This window comes from Carettochelys insculpta, chromosome 2 (genome assembly GCF_033958435.1).
Source record: "Carettochelys insculpta isolate YL-2023 chromosome 2, ASM3395843v1, whole genome shotgun sequence".
Taxonomy (NCBI): Eukaryota; Metazoa; Chordata; order Testudines; family Carettochelyidae; genus Carettochelys; species Carettochelys insculpta.
The window spans coordinates 272,432,419-272,453,954 of record NC_134138.1 but is presented as its reverse complement, the minus strand read 5'-3'; the positions used below and the strand labels follow the sequence as shown (position 1 = coordinate 272,453,954).

Here is a 21,536-nt window from a genome sequence, read left to right as displayed (position 1 = left end):
TGCAAAGTATATTTAAGTGGTAATCCTTTGGCTGGTCCTCTGTACAGGAAGGAATTTCACCCTTATAGTCGTGTGAACCTGGACTAAATATCTGCTTCTGTACTCACTGAGTTAAGGCAGCACTCTCTTTTTGTTCAAAATAACCTAAATATGGTCATACCGGGTCAGACCAGTGGTCTTTCTAGTCCAGTAGCCTGTCTTCCAAGAGTGACCAAGGCCAGGTACTTCAGAGGGAATGAACAAAACAGGTAATAATCACGTGATCCATCCATTTCAATGGCTTAAAGGATTGACTCCAAACTCTACTTGGATAATTTTGGATTTACACCATTGTAACTGAGATCAGAATACGTCCCATAAAGCACTAAGTATTAGAATTAATACTTCTCTCATAACTTTTCATGATTTTTTTCCTTTTAAAATCAAGGAAAGTATTGTTTTAAAAAAGTCTATACTTAAAATGACATTACAAGTTCTGACCTAAACTAACAAAGCCCAGAGAAATCAAAATTTCTGCCAACCGCAAAGTTTTGCATCTGGCTGTTCCCTTCTCCCACCACATTTTTTTCTTTTCAATTAAGAACAAAGCACTAGCCAAAATTTTGAATTTCCTGGTTGCTATTAGTTTAAATCCAGACCATCATATGCAAAATGTCATTTTGTTTTTAGCACACACCCACCCACCCACCCACACCCACACACACACACACACAAATCCACAAAGAAATAAGAGCAAATACAGTCCTTAAAGCCTTTATGCACCACATAAAACCTCTCAGGAAATAATTGACATCATAGAGATTTGACTGAAGCAGATAGGCACCAGTCATGGCTCTAACTACAAGGCAAAATTGGAAAGGACTATTTTTTTTCTTTTTTGTCTCTCAGGCATCACCATTTATGACATCTGTGATTAAACAAAATACCCAGGGACAGAAGAAACAACCAGTTATGGTCAATCATCCAGTCTTCATCATTCTCTTCTGCAGTGTCTCACTGTTCATCTCAGGCACTCCTCAGACACTGAGAACATTAGTTATCCATTACAGGATCCCTGTTGAATATCTTGTGCTGGCAAACGTGAGGTATAACACTGTCATTGCCAGCCCAGTAGCAAAGGCCACACGCGTGTCATGCCACTATCAACACACGGCAATGATCAGACATCTATGCAGAAGTTTCAGTGTTATCCAGAGGAAGCAAGAATGCTGGAGCTGATTTTGCCTCTTAGCATCGTCGGGGGGAAGAAAAAACGAAACCTTTGTTCATGTTATTCAAAAACACCAACCTATCAACCCCAAAAATATACGTCTCTCTGTAGTGGATGGCCCACTTAAAAAATTCACAGCTTAGCTAGAACATAAAACAGCTGACCCCACCTCTGCTGCCTGGATTCCTCATTCCTGAATGGTGACAGGTATTCTGTCTCATACGATCACAGCAGATGTTCTACGTCCACTGGGCTCTTCTGATCAAATTCAGCCATGAAATCCAGTTGCAGAGTCCTTCGTGAACTGGCCAGCATGATTAACCCAAACATTATAACTATATTCTAAGACTCAAAGGAGACTGAGAATATTCAGACACCAAAGATGGGCCTGAGGAATGTTTAAGATATGTTGGTTTTGGGGGGAATATCCAGACCCGAAAAATAACAACAATGAAGTCCATGCACAGACAGATTTGTTCAGCAACCAATGTTCACAACAGCACAGCAATCATTTATACACTTGGCGGACAATGGATTACTTGCAGGTGCTGTCAATGTGTGTTTGGGGTGGATCTGCTTTTTTATTGATTATTTTTGTCAATGGCGTGGATCTCAGTGGTATATTTACAATGAGTGCTAAAAAAATATCCCTTTTCTTTTTCTTCTCTGCAAAATGCCGGGGATGTTTTATTTCATGCTTTTGGACACATTTCACATTAAAAAATCATAGTAATCATCATAATTAAAAAAGAAAACCCACACCACCAAAATCATGACTTTTTTTTTCTTTTCATAGGGGTGCTTTGGGTCTTATTGTATGGGGGCTGGTTATTTAATTGCTCATGTCGCTAGATTCTCCGCATTTATGCTGGACATCCGAATCTGAGAGCTGCTCTTGCTCAGAATGGAGAGTTGCGTCCCCCCGTTCACTCCGCTGCTCGCCAGAGAGGGATGGCGATGTTTGAAATCCACAGCAAAATACCGGTTGACTTTCCAGCTCCTCCATTTTCTCTTTATTTCTGATTGCACCTTTAGGGAGAAACTTTAAAAGGTCATTTTTTTATGTACTTAGCCGCTCGGGTACATGCTGACAATCAAGTTTCAAAAATAAACAGTGATTAAGGCTGGGCTTGAACGTCCCACCTCAGTGAGCTATAGGGAGAATTCTAGACCTGCAGAGGGTGGAAAGAGTGGGGAAATGCCATATGGACCTATGGCACACTCGCTACAGGCTCCTTGGGATGCTCACAGAGAGGAGGGAACATGAGCTGCTACCATTCATTAGATCAGTGGTGCACCTAGGCCCTGTTATGTCCACTGCCTATCATGCTGACTGTACTCCCCCTTCTGTCTTCATCCATTTGTTGTCTCTTATCTTTGGGTATGCCTATGCTACATGGAAGATTGACCCAGACTGATCAGTCTTCTGGGATTCTATTTTGCACACCTAATAGAGATGCATGTCACTCAGCTATCTGGGGTTGGCAGTTGACCTTGAGTTTCTCCTGTGGACCTCCCTCTGTGTGGATGGCCAGGTAAGCCGACTGCAGATAAGTTGATTCTAGTTACGCAACTGCCAGAGCTAGATCTGTGCATCTACAATCGACTTTCCTGCCTAGTGTAGACGTGCCCTTACACTGAGATTGCATGTTCTTTGGGGAAGGGATTCTCTTATTTTTCTGTGTTTGTACAACACCTAGCACAATGGGACCTGATGCATGGCTAGGACTTCTTGGCATTATGATAATACAAATAATAAGCAAAAAATAACAATAACAATAATAATGTCCCTAAGCTCACTGCCTCTCTTAGTCTTTGATTCTGGACTGTGGTCCCACATCTTGTCCATGACACTGGCTAGTACTTTAGAAGCATAGCTGTAATAGACATTTATGGACTCATCTCATGGTCTGATGTTTCAGTGGGGGAGTCTAGGCTGGATATTAAGAAACACTATTTCACTAGAAGAGTGGTGAAGCTCTGGAATGGGTTACCTAGGGAGGTGGTAGAATCTCCTTCTCTAGAGGTCTTTAAGTTCTGGCTTTACAAAGCCCTGGCTGGGATGATTTAGTTGGGACTGGTCCTGCTTTTGATGACTTCCTGAGGTCTCTTCCAACCCTACGATTCTATGATACTATGATTCTATCTGCTCTTGGGGGGTAGTTTCTTCCTACATCCAGCAGTAAGTGGTTAACTCCAGGTGAAATCCTGACCTTGTTGAAATCAATGAGAGCTTTGATATTGCCTTCAGTGCAGTGAGGATTCACCCTCCATATCCAGAACATAGGAATCATATGGCCAATGATCTATTTTTTTTTCAATTCTGAAACAATGGGCTGCAAGTGTAGGGATACACCATCCTCAAATCAGATCCGAATCTTTCCTGTCAGAATGGCAATAAACAGCATCACCTGTGCTCATGATTTTTGCTCTCTATTGCATTTAGCACTCATTGAGTTAATCATTCCTAGGGCATGAACCACCAAAACCAGTGAAGTCAATGGAATGACTTTCCCTTGCATTGACATTGACTTTGGACAGAACACTTGTTGAACCATATGAGATGGAATATACTTCATACACCACTCATCCTCATCTTGTCCTTCTATCTGCCTTTTTTGGATGTATGGCTACTGAAAAGACTGCATTTGTCTCTAACCTTCCCCATAAAGGGCTGACAGAAGTCATAAATGTAAGTTTTCAGGCCACCCTTTCTAGCACCACCTGGTATGTCACCTAAATGTCACAATACTAGGACACGCTATGATGGTTGGAAGATGAACAAGTAACTAGATTTAACACTTCTTTGTTAACCACTTGTCTGCCACTGAACTTGCTAGGTGTATATATAACAAACACAGTAGGGTATGCCCAGGTAGACTTAATGTGCCATTGATGGCTGTGGGAATGTAAATACATATATGGGAATCTACTACATTAAGAACTATAACAGTGGAAAGCTTTTTATAAATGACAGGTATTGTTAAGATGCTGCATACCAGCTAGAAAATGTACTCCTCAGTCTTAATTCATGAATGGGATGCACAAAGTTAGAGCATACCTTTATTGCATGGAGATGGAATTTTAAATGAGCACCATTACTGTAGATTTGCCTATGTAAAAATACAGAACACTGGATATATATACACATATGCATACAGCTTGAACGGCTCTAGTCTGGCACCTTGGGACCTGCTCAGTGCCAAATCAGAGAATTTGCTGAAGCACAGGAGGTCAATATTATCTAGCAGACTGCCAACACTTCTACTGCTTACTGGGCTCTTAGAAGACATTTACGGGTAAATTACAGCTAAATAACAGCACAGAACACAGACAGCCAGGACTGAGGGCTGGGAACAAACTATGTGGGACCATGGGAAATTTGGCCACAACCGTGATAAGTGGCTGTCTGGCTAACTAAAATCATGCTGTACTATGGATGTTGCCCGAACAGGGAGTGAAGGACTACAGGGGGTCAACCTTTACGTATGTGTGTTTGTTTGTGTGTATATACATAAAAGAGTCCAGCAGATGTCATAGGGTCATATTAGATAATGTAAATCAGTAGCATTCCACTAAGAAAAGCTGATATATCACTTAAGGATTTGGCTCTATATTTTTAATTCTCATCCCACATTCAGAGCAAATGTCCCACATTTGGAAAACCACAATGACTGTAAACCCCAGTGACTAATTTGGATGAATAACAAACACAATTACTATGAAATGGAGGATCAAATCTACAGTATCTCTAAGGGAAGAATCATAAATGCCATAGGCAGGAATAGTAACAGTGTTAGTCTATATACTAACAAAACAAACAAGCAGACCTTAAAGACTAACAAAATAATGTAGTAGGTGGCGAGCTTTCGTGATGTCTGAAGAAGTGAGTCTGTCCCATGAAAGCTCACCACCTAATACATTATTTTGTTAGTCTTTAAAGTGCTAATAGGCAGGAATGCAATTCATACCTCCCCATGCACTGTGCCAAAGGTCAAAGTTGAGAAAAATTATTTTTACAGACTAAAATATTTAACAAAATGTAAAGAAACAGCAAAAACTGCCCACAACAAATGCTGGAAATAGATATTAAGCATTTCTGTGGCATCTTCAGAGGCAAAGTCCCTTACTAATAGGAAGGAATAAGCCCCCTGCGTTGTACAGTCTCATATTTGATAATGGTCTTTTCTCCGTTGACACTTCCCATCCAAGGATCTCAAAGCCTTTTACAAGCCAGGAATAAATGTAGCCACAGATCACCCATGTGAAGTATGGACATATTATTGCCCATTTCACAGCTCTAGTGTAACAGATATTAAGAACTCAATCCTGCATTGATACCCAAGTGATTTTCTGAGCAATTCCATGATGAGTCAGTGGCAACAGCAGGACTATAACCCAGAACTATTTGATTATCAGCCCAGTGCTTTGACTAAAAGTCAGGCTTCCTTTCGGCTTTGCTGACGGCATGCTGAAATTTGGATAGAGCAAAGGAGTAGGTAGTTAATGAACTACAGCTGAGAGATGAGCTAGACAGTGTAGATACAAGCAAATACCGTGCTAGACAGAAGAACGAAAACAAGTAAAATACCAAAGATCTTACCTCCCCATTCAGGAAACAGTAGAGAACAGCAACGACAAAGCCCTGGACAAACAGAAAAGATGGTCAAATGGTCAATTCAGATCCTTAAGGAAATAATAGAAAATAGCTGGAGGCCGGGTAAAAATACCCTGGTAGTCTCCAATGCACATACACTAAGTGAATGAGCACAAAGTAAGAGACATTGCCATGCACAGCTAGGGTGGCCAACTTTCTATTGGCACAAAACCAAACAGCCTAGCTCCTCCCCTTTTCTGAGGCTCCACCCACCACAGTATATTCCCCTCCCTCAGTGGCCTGCTCTTCCCCACCTTCATTGTCATTGGGCTGGGCTAAGAGTTAAGGTTTGTGTGTGGGGGTGTGTGTAAAGGAGGGTTTGGATCCAAATGGGGGCTCCAAGTGTGGGAGGACGGTCAAAACTTGGGCAGGTAGTGGAGGTGCAGGAGGGGCTGGGTTTCCAGCTGTGATATGGGCTCTGGAGTGGGGCTGGGAATGAGGTGTTTGGAGTGAAGGAGGGGGTTCGAAGTTGAGGGGAAGGGTCAAGGGATTCAGGATATAAGAGGGGCTCAGAACTGAGGTAGGGAGATGGGGTGCAGCAGAGGTGGAGGGCTCTGGGGGTGATGTCCCTGAGATGGCCCCAGGCTTTTAAATATTATGAGGCAAGAGGGAGATCAGGCCTAGGGTTTGGGGTGCAGGTAGGGGTACAGGATGTGGGCTTTGGGGTGGGGCCAGGGATGAGGGGCTTGGGGTGCAGGAGGTAACTACACAGGGGGAGGGCTCAAGGCAATGGCCAGGCTGGGGAAGGGGGTTGTGGTTGGGATTACCTGGGCAGCTCCTGGTCAGAAGAACTAGGATAGGTTGCCTGGTGCCTGCCAGTCCTGGGACACCATGCTGCCTCCCAGAAGCAGCCAGTAGGCCTGGCTCCTAGGTGGGGAGTTGGGAGCCGGGGGCTTGGCAGTGCACTGTACACGTTGCTCTCAGCTACAAGCACTGCTCCCCACTCAGGGCAGAGACGCATGTCCCCACTCCCGTAGGAGCTGGATCTGCTGACACCCCATCCCTCTAAGCTATGCAGCTGGGCGGGTGTACAGCTGCCGAATAAGCCCCACGCAGGTGCTCAGGGCAGGCATGCAGAGTGCAACATCTCTGTCTGCTGGCTCAGGCATGGAGTTGGCAGCTCCATACTGGGCGGGTGGGGAGGAGATGCTTGCTCCCTGGCCTTGACAGCTCTGGGCTCGGGTCAGGGGCAGAGGTGTCCGCCCCAGAACTGCAGCAGCTCCATGCTGGTGCCAGAGGAAGGAGCAACCTCTCCCCCAGCCATGGCATCCAGCCTGGGGCTGCCCCAAAGCTGCTGCTGCTGGGGGACAGGTGCTCCTTCCATGGCCCACACCCAGCTAGGCTGGATCTGCCTCGGTCCTGGCAAAGGCACCCCTCCCCCATCTGTGCCCACTGGAGCTGTGGTGCTGGAGAGATGCTTCTCACCTGGCTGCAAGCTGCTGTAGTGAGAAGGGCTGGGGGAGGTGCTCTCTCCCTGAACCCTCCTGTCAAGCTCCACTCCTGCACTGCACTCCTCTGCTCCAGGCCGGAGCCCCCTCCCATGCTCAGAAGCCTTTGGCCTCACCCCAGCCACATGCATTTTGTTATGTGCACCCATATGGAGGTGATGTGTTGCATGTCACCTCTGTAGAATCATAGACTCCTAGGGCCAGAAGGGACCTCATGAGGTTATCGAGTCCAGTCCCCGCCCCGCCCAAAGCAGGATCAACCCCAACTAAATTATTCCAGACAGGACTTTGCCAATCTGGGACTTAAAAAAACTCTAGAGATGAAGATTCCACCACCTCTCCAGGCAACACATTCCAGCGCTTCACCACCCTCCTGGTGAGAGAGTTTTTCTGAATATCCAACCTAAACCTCTCCCTCTGTAACTTGAGACCACTGTTTCTTGTTCTGCTATGCACTACTTCTGAAGGATGGTTTAGTGGTTTGAGCATTGGTATGCTAAGGGCAAGGTTGTGAGTTCAATTGTTCAGGGTGCTATTTAGGGACTGGGGCAAATAGATGTGGGGGTCGTGCTTGATCCTGCTAAGAAGGCAGGGGACTGGATTGGATGACCTTCCAAGACCCTTTCCAGCTCTAGGAAATGTGTGAGAACAGCTTTCCTCTTTAGAGACCCACTTCAGGAAGTTGAAGGCTGCTATCAAATCTCCCCAAAATCTTCTCTTCTGCAAACCAAATAATCCCAAATCCCTCAGCTTCTGCTTGTAGGGTTGCCCTCTGAACCTCTGGGTTGCACATCATTGTCATGCTTGTGCACATAACAAAATTCATTTTGCTCAGGCATGGCAAAAATTAGAGGGAGGTGCCCCAAGATCAGGATGAACTGCGCAGACTTTTATTGGCCTGCTTGGCAGTGCTCATCAGAGCTGCCAGCGTGCCATTTCAACAAGGTGTTCTGGTTGAAAACCAGCCAGCTGGTCGCCCAATGGACAGGAGTCATAAACAAACACGGATTTCTTTTGTTCATTGTTCTTAAGAGCAGAATTCACAGGATAATCACCTGGAACGATCCCAGTCCCAGTTCAAACACTAGTCTCTCCCGCTTACTGACATTTTCAGGAGAAAAGGCAAACACCGTGTAGTGAATTCCAAACAGGGGGATAAGCAGCAGAGTGGAGCGGGCCAGCCTCCTATTATGACAAATGGAAAGAATGTTAATGTGTGCCATGGATGGCGTGACTCTGAATTAACATTTTGTGATGTTCCATTTGGAAAAAAAATTAAAATAATACATATAAAAGGTTCCCAGTCTTTCTCATCCCCTGATTTCACTCCTATTTCTGACACTTGATACAGGCTGAAGGTATGTCTACACAGCAAAGTTATTTCAAAATAATTATCTTAGTGTCTACACAACACAACTATTATTTTGAAATAATTTCAGAATAGCAGTTGGCTTATTTTGAAATAGGTAAACCTCATTCTGCAAGGAATAGCACCAATGTCGAAACAGCTATTTCAAAAGAGGTGCTGCCAAGATAGGCTGCTTCTACACTGATCCATAGTGGCAGCAGCTTCATGCAAAGAGGGGTCCTGAAAATGCAAATGAGTGCTCATTTGCATATTCATATGGCTAATTTGCACACTCATGCAAAATGGCCCTGCTGGCAGAGGGTGCTGTGGGCAGAAAACAAGTAGTGTAGATGTGGTTCTGCCAGCAAATATCCCCTTTGTTGGGAGCCCCTTATGCCTGATTTTTTTCTGGAAGAACCATGTCTACACTGCTTGTTTTCTGCCAGCAAGGACCTCTGCCAGTAGTCTGATCTTGCATGAATATGCAAATTAGCATTCATTTAAATTTTCGAGAGCCCTTCTTTGCATCAAGCTGCCGACACTATGATTCAGCGTAGATGCAGCTAGAGGGAATAGAGCCTATTTCAAAATAAGCCATAGTGCACCCAATAGCTCAATTTCAAAATAGGCTCTGTGTGTTTGATGCTCTATTTGAAATTGCTGAGTTCTATTTAGAAATGCATTTTGCGTGTAGCAGCATTATTTCAAAATAAGGTCTCCCAGAATAGCTTTTTTCAAAATAAGGCTACTGTGTAGACATACCCATTTTCGGCAGGGACTGTCTCTAACTAGGGGTATGTAGAGTACCAAATGCAAACAGGCTCTGATCTGAGCAGAGGTCTCTAAGTGCTGTCATGACACAAACAGAATAAATAACAGCACCACCGGGGTTGCGTTCTTCATAGCAGCTCCCAAAATCTCCCTTTCTCTGACTTCACCTCCTCTTGTAAGCGAAAAGGTCTCCATAGTATTATGTAATTATAAGTCTACTGCCCATAGGCCTGATTCTGCTTTTACTTACACTGGTGGAAATCTATACTGGTGGAAATCTGGTGTAACTCCCTTAAGGTCAACTGTGGTGCACCAATGTGAAATGGTGTGAGAGGAAAATCAAGCCTAATGCACTTAGACAAGAAGACTGAGAACAAAAATATGATGAAGTGGGTCTTACTCATGAAAGCTAATTACCTAATAAATAAAATTATTAATCTTTAAGATGCTACAGGACTGCTAGTTTTTTGTGAAGTTATAGACTACCACAACTACCTCCTGAGACTAGTAACCTCTAGCAAGCCGTTGATTCTAAGTAGATGAAATTCATGTTATGTATGGCTCTGTTACAGTATTTATATGTCACTCCAGCCCTAATTACACAAGCCTATGCTGGGTAGGGCAGCATGCTGCCATGAGAAACCACCTCTTGCTTTCTGCTACCATACATGTTGACCTTTCCTGGGGTAAGCACACAAGCCTGTCTGTAGTAGTCACAAAGATTAACGTCAGGGTTCCAAATGTTCATTTCCTCCAGCAGAAAGACGAGTGGCTGTGGAACATCTGATGGGGACGCATGAACATTTCCCTTAAAATGAATTGTCATGGGGTGGGAATAGAGAAAGAGAGAGGCCACTGCTGAGCGCTGGAAGAACTCCTGACCACTATGTCATACGCAGTGCTCACATGGATACAATAAACGCCACGGCAAAAAGTGACACTGGCTTATTGCTTTTCTGCAGTGTGTATCCTGCCCATCCTCTGCAGCATTCCCCTTTCACAGCTGGAGGGAGCCAAAGCATGTGTTGTCAACAGGCCACATTTACTTCCAGGATTTGCTTACAGTCAATTCATTGCACTGGATAAAGTTAACAAGGAGGCTACAAAATGTCATAAACCACAGTGCGCAGCTTTTATGGACTACGGAAAATTGGTAGCGGATAAGACAAGTGCCAGAATCAGCAGAAGAAGAGACAGCGGGCCATCAGAATCTTTAAATCCATGTGATAATACAAGATTTATGCTTGGCTTGAAAAGACATCAAGCCAAGTGGCATGAGGATAGGCAAGGTAACACCCTGTCTGAATTCCATCATTTTAGAGAGAAGAACTCTAATAAAAACAAAGAGCTGGAAGGGACAGGACATTTTTTCACAGTGTATTGAAATGGCATGTTCTAATTCAGCCACAAGTTACTGGAATCAATGCAGGAATGCCTGGGTGAATTCCTATGTCCCGTGCCAAGCAGAAGATCTGATTAGTTGATCAAAATGGTCTCTCTTGGCTTTAAATTGTTTAATCTATAACTACAAAGCCATCTCAAGATTGTAGGGTACTCTCTATAATTAACTCTGTGACATACATGCAAACTGAATGCTAAGCAAGAAGTATTTTGTGTACACCCAGGTTTACAGAAAGTCAAACACTGGCTCAGAACAAGGAAGAAGAGGCCTTTATAGTAGGAGTGAAAGAATTAGATGTTAAAGAGTCTGTCTCTTTTGACTGAAGCATACTATTCCTGACTCAGGATGTTGAAACAAAGGCACTAAGCCAGTTGGAGAGACTTTTTGAAAGACTACACAACATTATGCTTTAAACAGAACAAATTTCTTCTCTCCTTAATAAAAAGAGGCCATGTGGTCTCATAATTGTGCTTCCATTACTGATATGGACGAAACATAGGGAGTAGCACGAACTTTGTAATGTGATGCTTCATTAACATACGAAGGCAAAGAAAACAGAAATGGATGAAAGAGCAAGCCTGGATTTGCAGTATCTGGTGTAGTTAGTCTAGCCACATCACAAAAGGATATTGGACAAGAGCATTAAGAACATCCACTTCAATTAACTACAATCCCTAGAACTTATGTATTGTTTAGAATTGTATGTGGCAAAACTGGTGGTGAGGAAAGCAAAACCTAACAAACGCAACTGATGAGACAAGAACTATCTGTAAGTGTTATCCAGCATTGGCAGCTAGGTATCACACATGTAGATGGTTCATAGTCAAACCCTGGGATCTCAGTATTCATGGACCTGGGGAAGCTTGCACATGCATCTCAACCTCACAGCTGGCCCTATCACTAAAATAAGCTAAACTAAACCAAGTTTTTATCACCCCCCTGGATGGAGGAGAAATTTGCATCCATATGAAATTTTTTGCAGCTCTCTACAGTTATTTCTGAATGAGAGGGCTTGGTGACACTAGGGTGGATAATTATCCTGCAATGGGCAGAACCATTGGTTGATGTAAAATGCTGATTCCTGCCATTTTAACCAGAACATTAGTGGGAAAGAAAAGTGCAAGCAGAAGCATAGGAGCAAGATTTTTATGGCATGCGGTCTCCATTTACGTTCACAGCTACCGAACTTAATAGCCATGCTGTGGAAGTAGCAGAAATACCAGCAAACCAACCAAACATGACATGGCTGTTTGGAAGGGACACAGCCTCTAAGAAATGCGACTAAACCCCTGGCTACAGGCTAACATCCCTAAAAACATCAGAGCTACCTAAAATAGCAAGGAAGGGCCACTGCCTGGCTGAGACACTGAATCAGGCAGCACATGTATTGTTTTAACAGCTGTCTTCAATGAAAGGCTTAAAAATGCGCTTCAGGAACGTATTCGTCTCTTCGGGAAGGGAACAGACTTGCCAGGCATCAAGACATGGTATGTAGGAGTTCACCAGAAGGGGCAGAGCCTCAAGCAGAAGGGGTGGGGCTGGGGCAGCCTGGCTCAGTGCTGGCAAGACTGTGGCAAGTCACTCCCCTCAGATCCCCTGCCTTCAAAGCTACTCAGAGTGCAGGGCATTGTGCTCCAGCAGCTATTTAAAGGGCCCAAAGCTCTGGCTGCTCCTGCTGCATTTGCAGTGGAAACAGCCATGAGGGCCTTTTAAACCAACAGGCCCCGGGGCAACTGTGCCCTTCGTCCCCTCCCCTCAGCAGACCTGCTCCTCTTTCTTTTACAAGATGACCAGGAATCAGGGTACAAAGGACTAGTATTGCAAAAAGAAACCCTGATCGATGGGGTTACCTCAGCCACCCTGAATCTTAATGGAAGGAAAGAAATAAGAAAGAGAAAAGTTCCATAACTTAGATTGTCCTCGACAAGGAATCTTTCATTTTCATTAATGGGCTTGTTTGCAGAGCAGTTGCTGAGATCCACTTAGATTGCAGGAGGCATAGGTCTGCTTGATTCAAAAATGGCAAAAATCACTGGTGTTAGATTATTTAATCCCTGCTCCAGTGGTTTGTATAAATATTCCATCCCATTATTAGTTTACAGTTTAATCAAGATTTCAAAATACCTGATTGGTTTTGTTTTAATTAGTGCCTTTTTTTGTAAAAAAAGGAGGAGCTGGTACTCAGCTGGTACCCTTCCTCTCCTGCAGCCAATCCTGTGGCTGGGGCTGCCAAGTTGCCAGTACACAGTACCACCAAGTACTAGCACAAAAAAGCACTGGTTTTAATCAAAACTATGTATGGTTTAAAACATAAGCATCTTAATTTGAGAACATCAGAACATTTTGCAGTGTGTGCTCTGATCTGCAATATTCAGACTGGTTTCTAAGGAAATAATAAGGAGTTGTCCAAGCTATCTAAATAGTTAGATGACCATTCCCCATTAATTTCTAATGGAAATCCCTTATATGGCTTTGAAAATTCCATTCAGAATAGCCATATATGGACAACTATGCTTAATAATGACTTAATTGGGTTTGGGTGGATAGGGCAATGATAAATGTCTGCAAATATATAAAGTATGTAAAAACATGGATATAAAGGATTTATGTAGATTGGTGCAAGACAATAAGAACTAGGAGTATTACTTACGTGATAATTAAGTCAGAATATAAGTAAGAAAAACATAATTGATTAGGAATGCTAACACAACACAGAAGGGTCTCACCATTGGTTAGGGCATTAAAAACTGGATTCAACAATAATTTTTAAATTTTTTTGGAAATTACAGGGTAGCTCTATTACAGATTGTCTCAACTGAATGCATAGGTAGGTAGCACTTGTAGAAATATTTTATTGTTGTGGGGCAGTTCTTCTAGGAAGCAAAGAATACATCCAGAAAAGTTTATCTTGAGGAGCTTTATAGGTGGATTTTTTTCTGCATGACTTTAAAAAGAAGTTGTAGGTACAGCATAGACCTACAGATGCAAAACAATCACTATTAGGGAAACTATCTGGAATTTTTCAAAAGCATTTATAGAAGATAGGCAGTCAACCCTTATCCCCTTAGACATTGTCGGATGTCACAGACTCTGTGGTTTAATGAAAACCCAAGAACGTATTTACTGATAAAGCATCAGTGAACCACACTATAGGAAATAACTTCCACTGGGGAAAGACTACATGTCCTGAAAGATTTCTTCTACCTGGAATTCATTTGTGACTTCAAAAATCCTACCAGTGTGAGAGAGATTGTGAAGGCTTGGTGAGTGAGTGTTCTTTGCCAGGCACATGGACAGTGTCTAAAAGATGGAAGGCTGTGACTCATGTAGGGATTCTAAAAGGATGCTCGGGGATTTTTCCTGCTTCTGTGAAAGAGGGAAACATGAAAAAACAGCAGCTGAAGCTTGGGAACTGCCTCTTTCTCCCTCTTTTGCTTACTGAATTTGTGTCTGTATCATGATTTCCAGGACTGTGCCGGCCTGTGCTGTGTGATCTGGAGGCCACCTAACAGAACTACTGCCTTGTCACAATTAAGGCAAAGCTACTTTGGGCCTAGTAAGCCTGAGACAACCATTGACAGCAATTCCTATTTATGAACAGGCTGACTGAGGCCTACTGCTGAGTCCGTGGTTCTCTTCTCTTGAGGACTGTTAAATAAAACTTGCAGGATTCCCCAAAGACCTGTATTGGGACCAGGACTGTTCAGTATATTCAGAAATGATCTGGAGAAAGGGGGTGAATGGTGAAGTGGCAAAATTTTCAGGGGATGCAAAATTCCTCAGGATAGCTAGGTCCCAAGCTCATTGTGAAGCATTGCAAAAGGAGCTCACAAAAGTGGGTGGCTGGGCAACAAAATGGCAGCTGAAATTCAACACTTATAAATGCAAAGTCCAGCACAGTAAAAATCAGAATCCCAACTATATACACAGAGTGCGTCTACACTTGCATTCCTCTTTCGAAAGAGGTATGCAAATGAGGGAAACCAAAATGCAAATGAGGTGCATATTTACATATTTGACACCTCATTTGCATATTCTTACTTCAAAAGAGCTTCTTTCAAAAGAAAAAAAACAGTGTAGAAGCTGCTGTTTTGAAAGTAAACCCCATCTTTGAAAGAATCCTTCCATTTATTAATGGGAGGAAGGATTCTTTCAAAGATGGGGTTTACTTTCAAAAGAGCAGTGTCTGCACTGGTTTTCTTCTTTTGAAATAAATATATGCAAATGAGGCACCACACATGCAAATATGCACGTCATTTGCATTTTTGATTTCCCTCATTTGCATACCTTTTTCGAAAGAGGAATGCAAGTGTAGACATACCCACAAAGTGGCAAGGTCTCAATTAGCTGTCATGACTCAAGAAAAAGATCTTGGAGTCACTGTGGATAGTCCTGGACAGTGGCAGCAATAGGCCAGAGGATGCTGAGCTTCCCCAAGCACTAACGTGCTGCTGCACTCCTGGGTCCTGAGCTTTATGTCTTCTCCTCCCTGCTCTGCCCCTTTCCTGAGGACTCTACTGCTCACGACTGCCTTCTGCATGAGTCCCTTCAATCTTAGACCCCACCACCTTCTCCTGTGGTCCCTGTCTCTCACCACTGGCCTCCTCAGAGCCACAGATGAGAGAGGCATAGAGGGACAGAGCAAGCAACAGGTGAGGGGTGTCTTACAGGGTGGGGGTGAGGAGGGATGTGGCAGGTGTGGAGGGGAGGTTGTGGGTTTATTGTGGGGCTGTGGGAGAGGGATACAGCAACCAGTGAGTTGAGGGCGGTCTCACAGGGGCAGGACTGGCGGTGAGGAGGAAAATGACAAGCTACAGGCAGTGGGTCTCACAGGGGAGAGGGCGGAGGAGAGGAGGGATGCAGTGCGTGGGTAAGGGGTCTCAGCATCTATTGGAGACACTGGCAAGTTTTAATAAAAACAAGCAATGAAGGCAAAATTTGAGAGGGGTGGGTGTGGAGACAGTTTGGCTGTTCTTGGGTGGAGATGTTTTCTGTGCATTTCCACAGAACTGAAAGGTAGGGGATTTAGTCAGCAGTCTGCCTAGCTCTGCCTGGTCAGAAAGCAACAAGTTTAGGTCTGCAAGGCCTCTTCTGAAAAGCTTGTGCAGAAGCTGAATTGAACAACCAGTCCCAGCTCCTTTGTTTGGCCTGCCAATAAGAATGTTAACATTTAATGTCTTCAGCCTAGCTGCTGACTTGGCAGGAGTACTCACAGAACCCTGCAGTATCTAGAGATCAGCCTTCGTGAACATGCTGAAAGTATAATAATGAGATGGCATATGATGTGCTAACATCATCCATTGCCTGGGCTGGGTTTTAGAAGATTTCGACTGTCAATCTGCCACCTTGCAACTGCCCTGAATTCAAGAGTGAAATTCAGCCCTATGCAGAGGTTCGGCATGAGGCCTATCCACTGTTTGACTCTGATTTCAATAGTGAATTTCATTTCTAAAATTATTTTAGCTCAGAAGTGTGGAATCCACAGTCCATGATGCTCTCAGATCACTACTTGTCTGTGCTCTGCCTATGATTCCAGCAACAATGATATTTTCAGATCTCAACTTGTCTGTGCTGAGCAAAATGCCTTTTGCTGATTTAGTTTTTCTTCTTTTTGTACTTTTTATTTCTTTGGTTTGTTCTTAGTCACGATCAGTTCCTTGGCTGACTCTTTCTTGGGCAACTCTTCTACTCTCTTTTCATAAGTACCCTGAGAAGACAGATAGTCCCTGAACTAGAAAATATATGTTTTCGGGCTTAAAGTGGGGTAGATTAGAAAGCAGAGGAACGATGCATGTAATGGGTCAGAAGGGAAAGTTCCATGATCTTGGCAAAAGGTTTAAACTAGTTTGGCTGGCCAGCTTTGAGTGTGCAGGCTACATATCATACACTATAGCAAATACACACAATCACATGTTAGGCGAGATCCCCTTTGGGTATTAACAGCTGTAGCTCTAGTATTGTCTGTTAAAATATACCAGTTTATACCAGCTGTGGATCTTGTCTATAATCTTCATGTCTATTTTCCTTGAAAAGTTTCAGGCAAAGCAGTTTCTTTCCAATGATAACAGCATTCCCTTGCCCCATAATGAATAATAACTTTTGCATTAAAATTGCACACGCTTGTTAAAAATTTTCCTAAAAACTTTGTGGATATATTACATAATGATTCAAAACTCAACTGAATCAATAGAAACACTCCCAGACTATGTCTAGATGGCAGGAGCTATTTTGGGATATGTTGTTACCCTGAAATAGCTGCCTCCATCTATGCTATGCGCTCGTTGTCTCAAAATGGTTTTCGAGATAATGGGTGCACTATTCCAGCATCCCTGTATCCCTCATTGCAGGAGAAGTACTGGGATGCCTCATAACAGAGCTCTGTTTTGAAATCTACTCGAAATAAGCTACACAGTTTGCATAGTGCAAATTGAGTAGTTTATTTCGAGTTTATGGTGCTAGGTAGACACGGCCCCACTGACTTTATTAGGCTTTGGATTAGGCCCTGATTCTGCTATTCATAATCATAAATAGCACTGGTCAATAAATTGACACATTTCAAACAAATAAACTTAACATTCTTGCTTGTGATGTATCAGCAGAAGCACACGACAAAAAAAGAAAAAAGAGATAAAGAAAACATCAGCATGCAACAAGAACTAATGAACAGTTTCCATTCTGCCCTGCTGCTAATATAAACCATTTATTTTCAACATGCCTCACAAAAAACACAATAATGTCACGGGATTGTGTACACTTACAGGGTAATGGTGGATAGTTCTGACATCTTGCAAGAGTGCTGGTTAGCCCTCTTGGGTTTACAGTAGCATTTCTGAACGCAGCTGCTAAATATGACAAGATTAGCATTTTTTTCAGAATACCATGAAAAGGCCAAAGTAGGTCAGTTTCAACACATTTCACGAGACATGGCACATGGATGGAAAGTGGATGCAACTAAATGGAAATGCAGAGCAAACCCCTCTTTGATCAAAGCGAAAACATAAAGAAGATGGATTAACAGCCACTGGGAATTGTGTTGTATTGCTTTATGGACAGCTTAAAGAAGGAACAACTTGGCTGCAGGAGATTAGAACATTATGCATAAAAATATATGTGACTTTGTCTTACATACTGTACAGAGAGTAGAAGAACAGTATGCGTAATGGAAATAGACCATAGATATTATGGCAATCAATTAAGTAGTAATATCACTTTATAAATGCTGTTCGTTTCTGACTAGCCCCAAATGTGAAACTGCAACCATGTGTGATTGATTCATTATGAGAAAATGCTCACAGACATCAATGTGGTAGTGTTTTTTTTTTTTTTAAGTTTAGCTTCCTCTAAGACAGGGGTGTGCAATGTGGGGAAGGGTATCTTGGGGGTGGGAGGACATGAGATTTCATAAGGGAGCACAGTGCAATCAGCTGCCAGGTCTCAGGATCACCCCCTCATAAAGCTGTTGAAACATGTTCCTGTTTTTATGTCTGTGTATTCACATTTCTATACCAATTAATAACGTCTTTACATTTGAGGAACTTATTCTCCTACACATGGCGAAAGGGTTGCTTTTCATATGAACATAACCGAAATTTCAGGTGGTTTGGATTACATTAGACAGGTGTGTGTGTGGGAGCTGCTGACTGCAAGGATGACAAGTGGGAACTGATGTAACAAGTCTGCTCACCCCTGCTCCAAGCCATGGGAATACCCCGGGCACCTGTGTACATGACTGGCTCTGATTGTAGGGACACTTTGTCAGTGCACTTAAGATCAGAAGTGTATACACATAAAAGCAGCTTGTTCAATATCAGTGGTACCACACCTTTTCCTTAACACTCCTGCTAAGCCAATAGAGGAGGGAGTCCTTACACTCTCTGGCTGCGTCTACACGTGCACGCTACTTCGAAGTAACGGCACCAACTTCGAAATAGCGCCCGTCACGTCTACACGCGTCGGGCGCTATTTCGAAGTTAACTTCGACGTTAGGCGGCGAGACGTCGAAGTCGCTAACCTCATGAGGAGATAGGAATAGCGCCCTACTTCGACGTTCAACGTCGAAGTAGGGACCGTGTAGACGATCCACGTCCCGCAACGTTGAAATTGCCGGGTCCTCCATGGCGGCCATCAGCTGGGGGGTTGAGAGACGCTGTCTCTCCAGCCCGTGCGGGGCTCTATGGTCACCGTGTGCAGCAGCCTTTAGCCCAGGGCTTCTGGCTGCTGCTGCTGCAGCGGGGGATTCATGCTGCAGGCACAGGGTCTGCAACTCATTGTCGGCTCTGTGGATCTTGTGCTGTTTAGTGCAAGTGTGTCTGGGAGGGGCCCTTTAAGGGAGCGGCTTGCTGTTGAGTCCGCCCTGTGACCCTGTCTGCAGCTGTGCCTGGCACCCTTATTTCGATGTGTGCTACTGTGGCGTGTAGACGTTCCCTCGCAGCGCCTATTTCGATGTGGTGCTGCGCAACGTCGATGTTGAACATTGACGTTGCCAGCCCTGGAGGACGTGTAGACGTTATTCATCGAAATAGCCTATTTCGATGTCGCCACATCGAAATAGGCTACTTCGATGTAGGCTTCATGTGTAGACGTAGCCTCTGTGTGCCACAGGCAGGCATGCTTAGTGCTGGCAAGAAAGTTGCACTGGGTTATGGTGAGGGAACATTTGTAAGGAGCCAATGGCCAACAACCACAGGAAAAGAGACTAAGGGGTGATGTGATAGGGGTCTATACAATCAGGACTGGTGTGGAAAAATGAATAAGGAAAAGTTATTTACTTGTTCCCCTAACAAAAGAACTAGAGGCCACCAAACAAAATTAATGGGTAGCAGGTTTAAAACTAACAAAAGGCAGTTTTTCTTCACACAGCGCATGGTAGGCCTGTGGAACTCCTTGCCAGAGGAGCTTCTGAAGACCAAGGCTTTAACAAGGTCAAAAAAGAAGTAAACAAGTTCATGGATGTTAGGTCCATCAATGGATATTAGCCAAGATAAGGAGGAATGGTGCCCCTAGTCTCTGTTTGTCATAGGCTAGAAAGGGATGTTATAAGAGGGATTGCTTTCATGATTCCCTGTTCTGTTCACCCTCTAGGGCATCTGGCATTGGCCAATGTTGGAAGACAGGATCTAGGGCTAGATGGACCTTTGGTCTCAGCCAGTATGGCCCTTTGTATGTTCTTAACCAGTATATAGTATGTGCAGATAGCTTCTGCATCACTGCTTTCCCCTGGCGGTTCCATCAGGGCCAGCAGCTTTAACTTGTGGCTGAGACTCCAGAGAAGCCTCACCAGTGAAGGCTGCCGTGGTGGTGTGCTTCATCAAAAGCCCAGCCCTGAAAGCCAGGCCCGATTTAGGGAAAAAATGTGTGGCAGGGAGCAGGGTTTATGGACGCTTTGCATTGCTGCAACCCACCCCTTGGTGGACTTTTTACTTGGCCCCAGATTACATTGGTGGAACAGCTATGGTATGACTGAGACCTCCACAAGCCCACTGCGATTGTTTTTCCCCACAAACTGGGACACATCCTACTTAATTTGCTTTAGTAACTGATCCTACTAGGGATAGGTAACCCCTTTTCTTCCTCTTCCTTCATACCCTACCTCGATGCCCCACTATATAAACACTGGATTCTGTTTTTCCTCTCCATTTTTTTCATTTGAGGAAGTGGCTTCTGCCCCTGAAGGAGCATGACCTAACAAATGTGTTAGTCTCTAAGGCTTTGTATAGATTAGTGTGATTTGTTTCAAAACTTCTGTCAACTGCAGCCAAATTGCCAAACGGATCGCAAGCGAGATCCACTCTGTTGACAGAGAGCAGCCAGACTACCCGGCCATTCTATTGACAAAATGGCCACCTGGAAGCACAGCACACAGGACTGCCCGGTGTCCCAGAAGCCCTTTATTTTGACAGAAGGCCTCCCAGAACGTCTAGACCACCTGGTTGTCAACAGATCTCTGTCAACAGAGGCCCTTTTCCTTGTGGCAAGCGGGATACAGCTGTTGACAAAAGTGCTGAGTCCTGCTGACTTACTGTCGACAGAATGCCCTGGGGAATCTGGACGCTCCGTGGGTTTTGTTGGCAAAATGTCTGTTTTGCTGACAAACCCCCCTAGTCTAGACACAGCCACAGGACTGCTTGCTATTTGTGAAGCTACAGATTAATATGGCTACCCTTCTGAGCCCACAAAGCCTGTTACACCAGTGCTTTCTTCTTGTTTGCTTTTGAGTAAAATATCAGTTGATATATTGCAGTATATTAACTGGGAGTCCTGACTGGTCTAGAGACCCCATTCTCCCCTGGTGTAGGCCAACATAGCTCCCCTGAAGAGGAGGGGCTGGCCTTTTATACTACATTCTGGGCTACCTTACACTGCACTTCCAGGCTATGTCTACATTACAGCGATCATTCAAAAGAAGCCCTTCCAGAAGAGCTCTTCTGAAAGAACTTCTTTTGAAAGATAGCGTACACAGAGTGATCTACTCTTTCGAAAGAGAGCACCCACGCAGCCCCTGCTCTTTTGAAAGAATGGGTCAGGGATCGAAAAATCAGGTGCCACAAGAGCTACTTTTCTGAAAGAGCGTCTTCACACGTTTTCTTTCGAAAGAGGCTTTTGAAATAGGGAGCTCTTCCAGAAACGGGTGTGGAAAAGCGCTTTCGAAAGGAGCACCCTATTCTTTTGATTTACTTTCAGAAGAACACTTTGTGTGTGTA

General features: G+C 43.9%; 1 protein-coding gene across 1 annotated transcript in view; it reads right to left on the bottom strand.

Moving 5' to 3' along the window:
• Nucleotides 1–739: 739 nt before the first annotated feature.
• ADCYAP1R1 (ADCYAP receptor type I) overlaps nucleotides 740–21,536 on the bottom strand; it is a 185,440-nt gene continuing 164,643 nt past the window's right edge. Inside the window, exons 13-16 of the mRNA XM_074986332.1 lie at nucleotides 17,595–17,678; nucleotides 8,371–8,500; nucleotides 5,814–5,855; nucleotides 740–2,239 (exon numbers count right to left, since the gene is read on the bottom strand). Of these exons, the coding sequence (XP_074842433.1) occupies nucleotides 2,051–2,239; nucleotides 5,814–5,855; nucleotides 8,371–8,500; nucleotides 17,595–17,678 (445 nt within the window). The 3' untranslated portion in view covers nucleotides 740–2,050. The remainder of the gene's footprint in view (nucleotides 2,240–5,813; nucleotides 5,856–8,370; nucleotides 8,501–17,594; nucleotides 17,679–21,536) is intronic.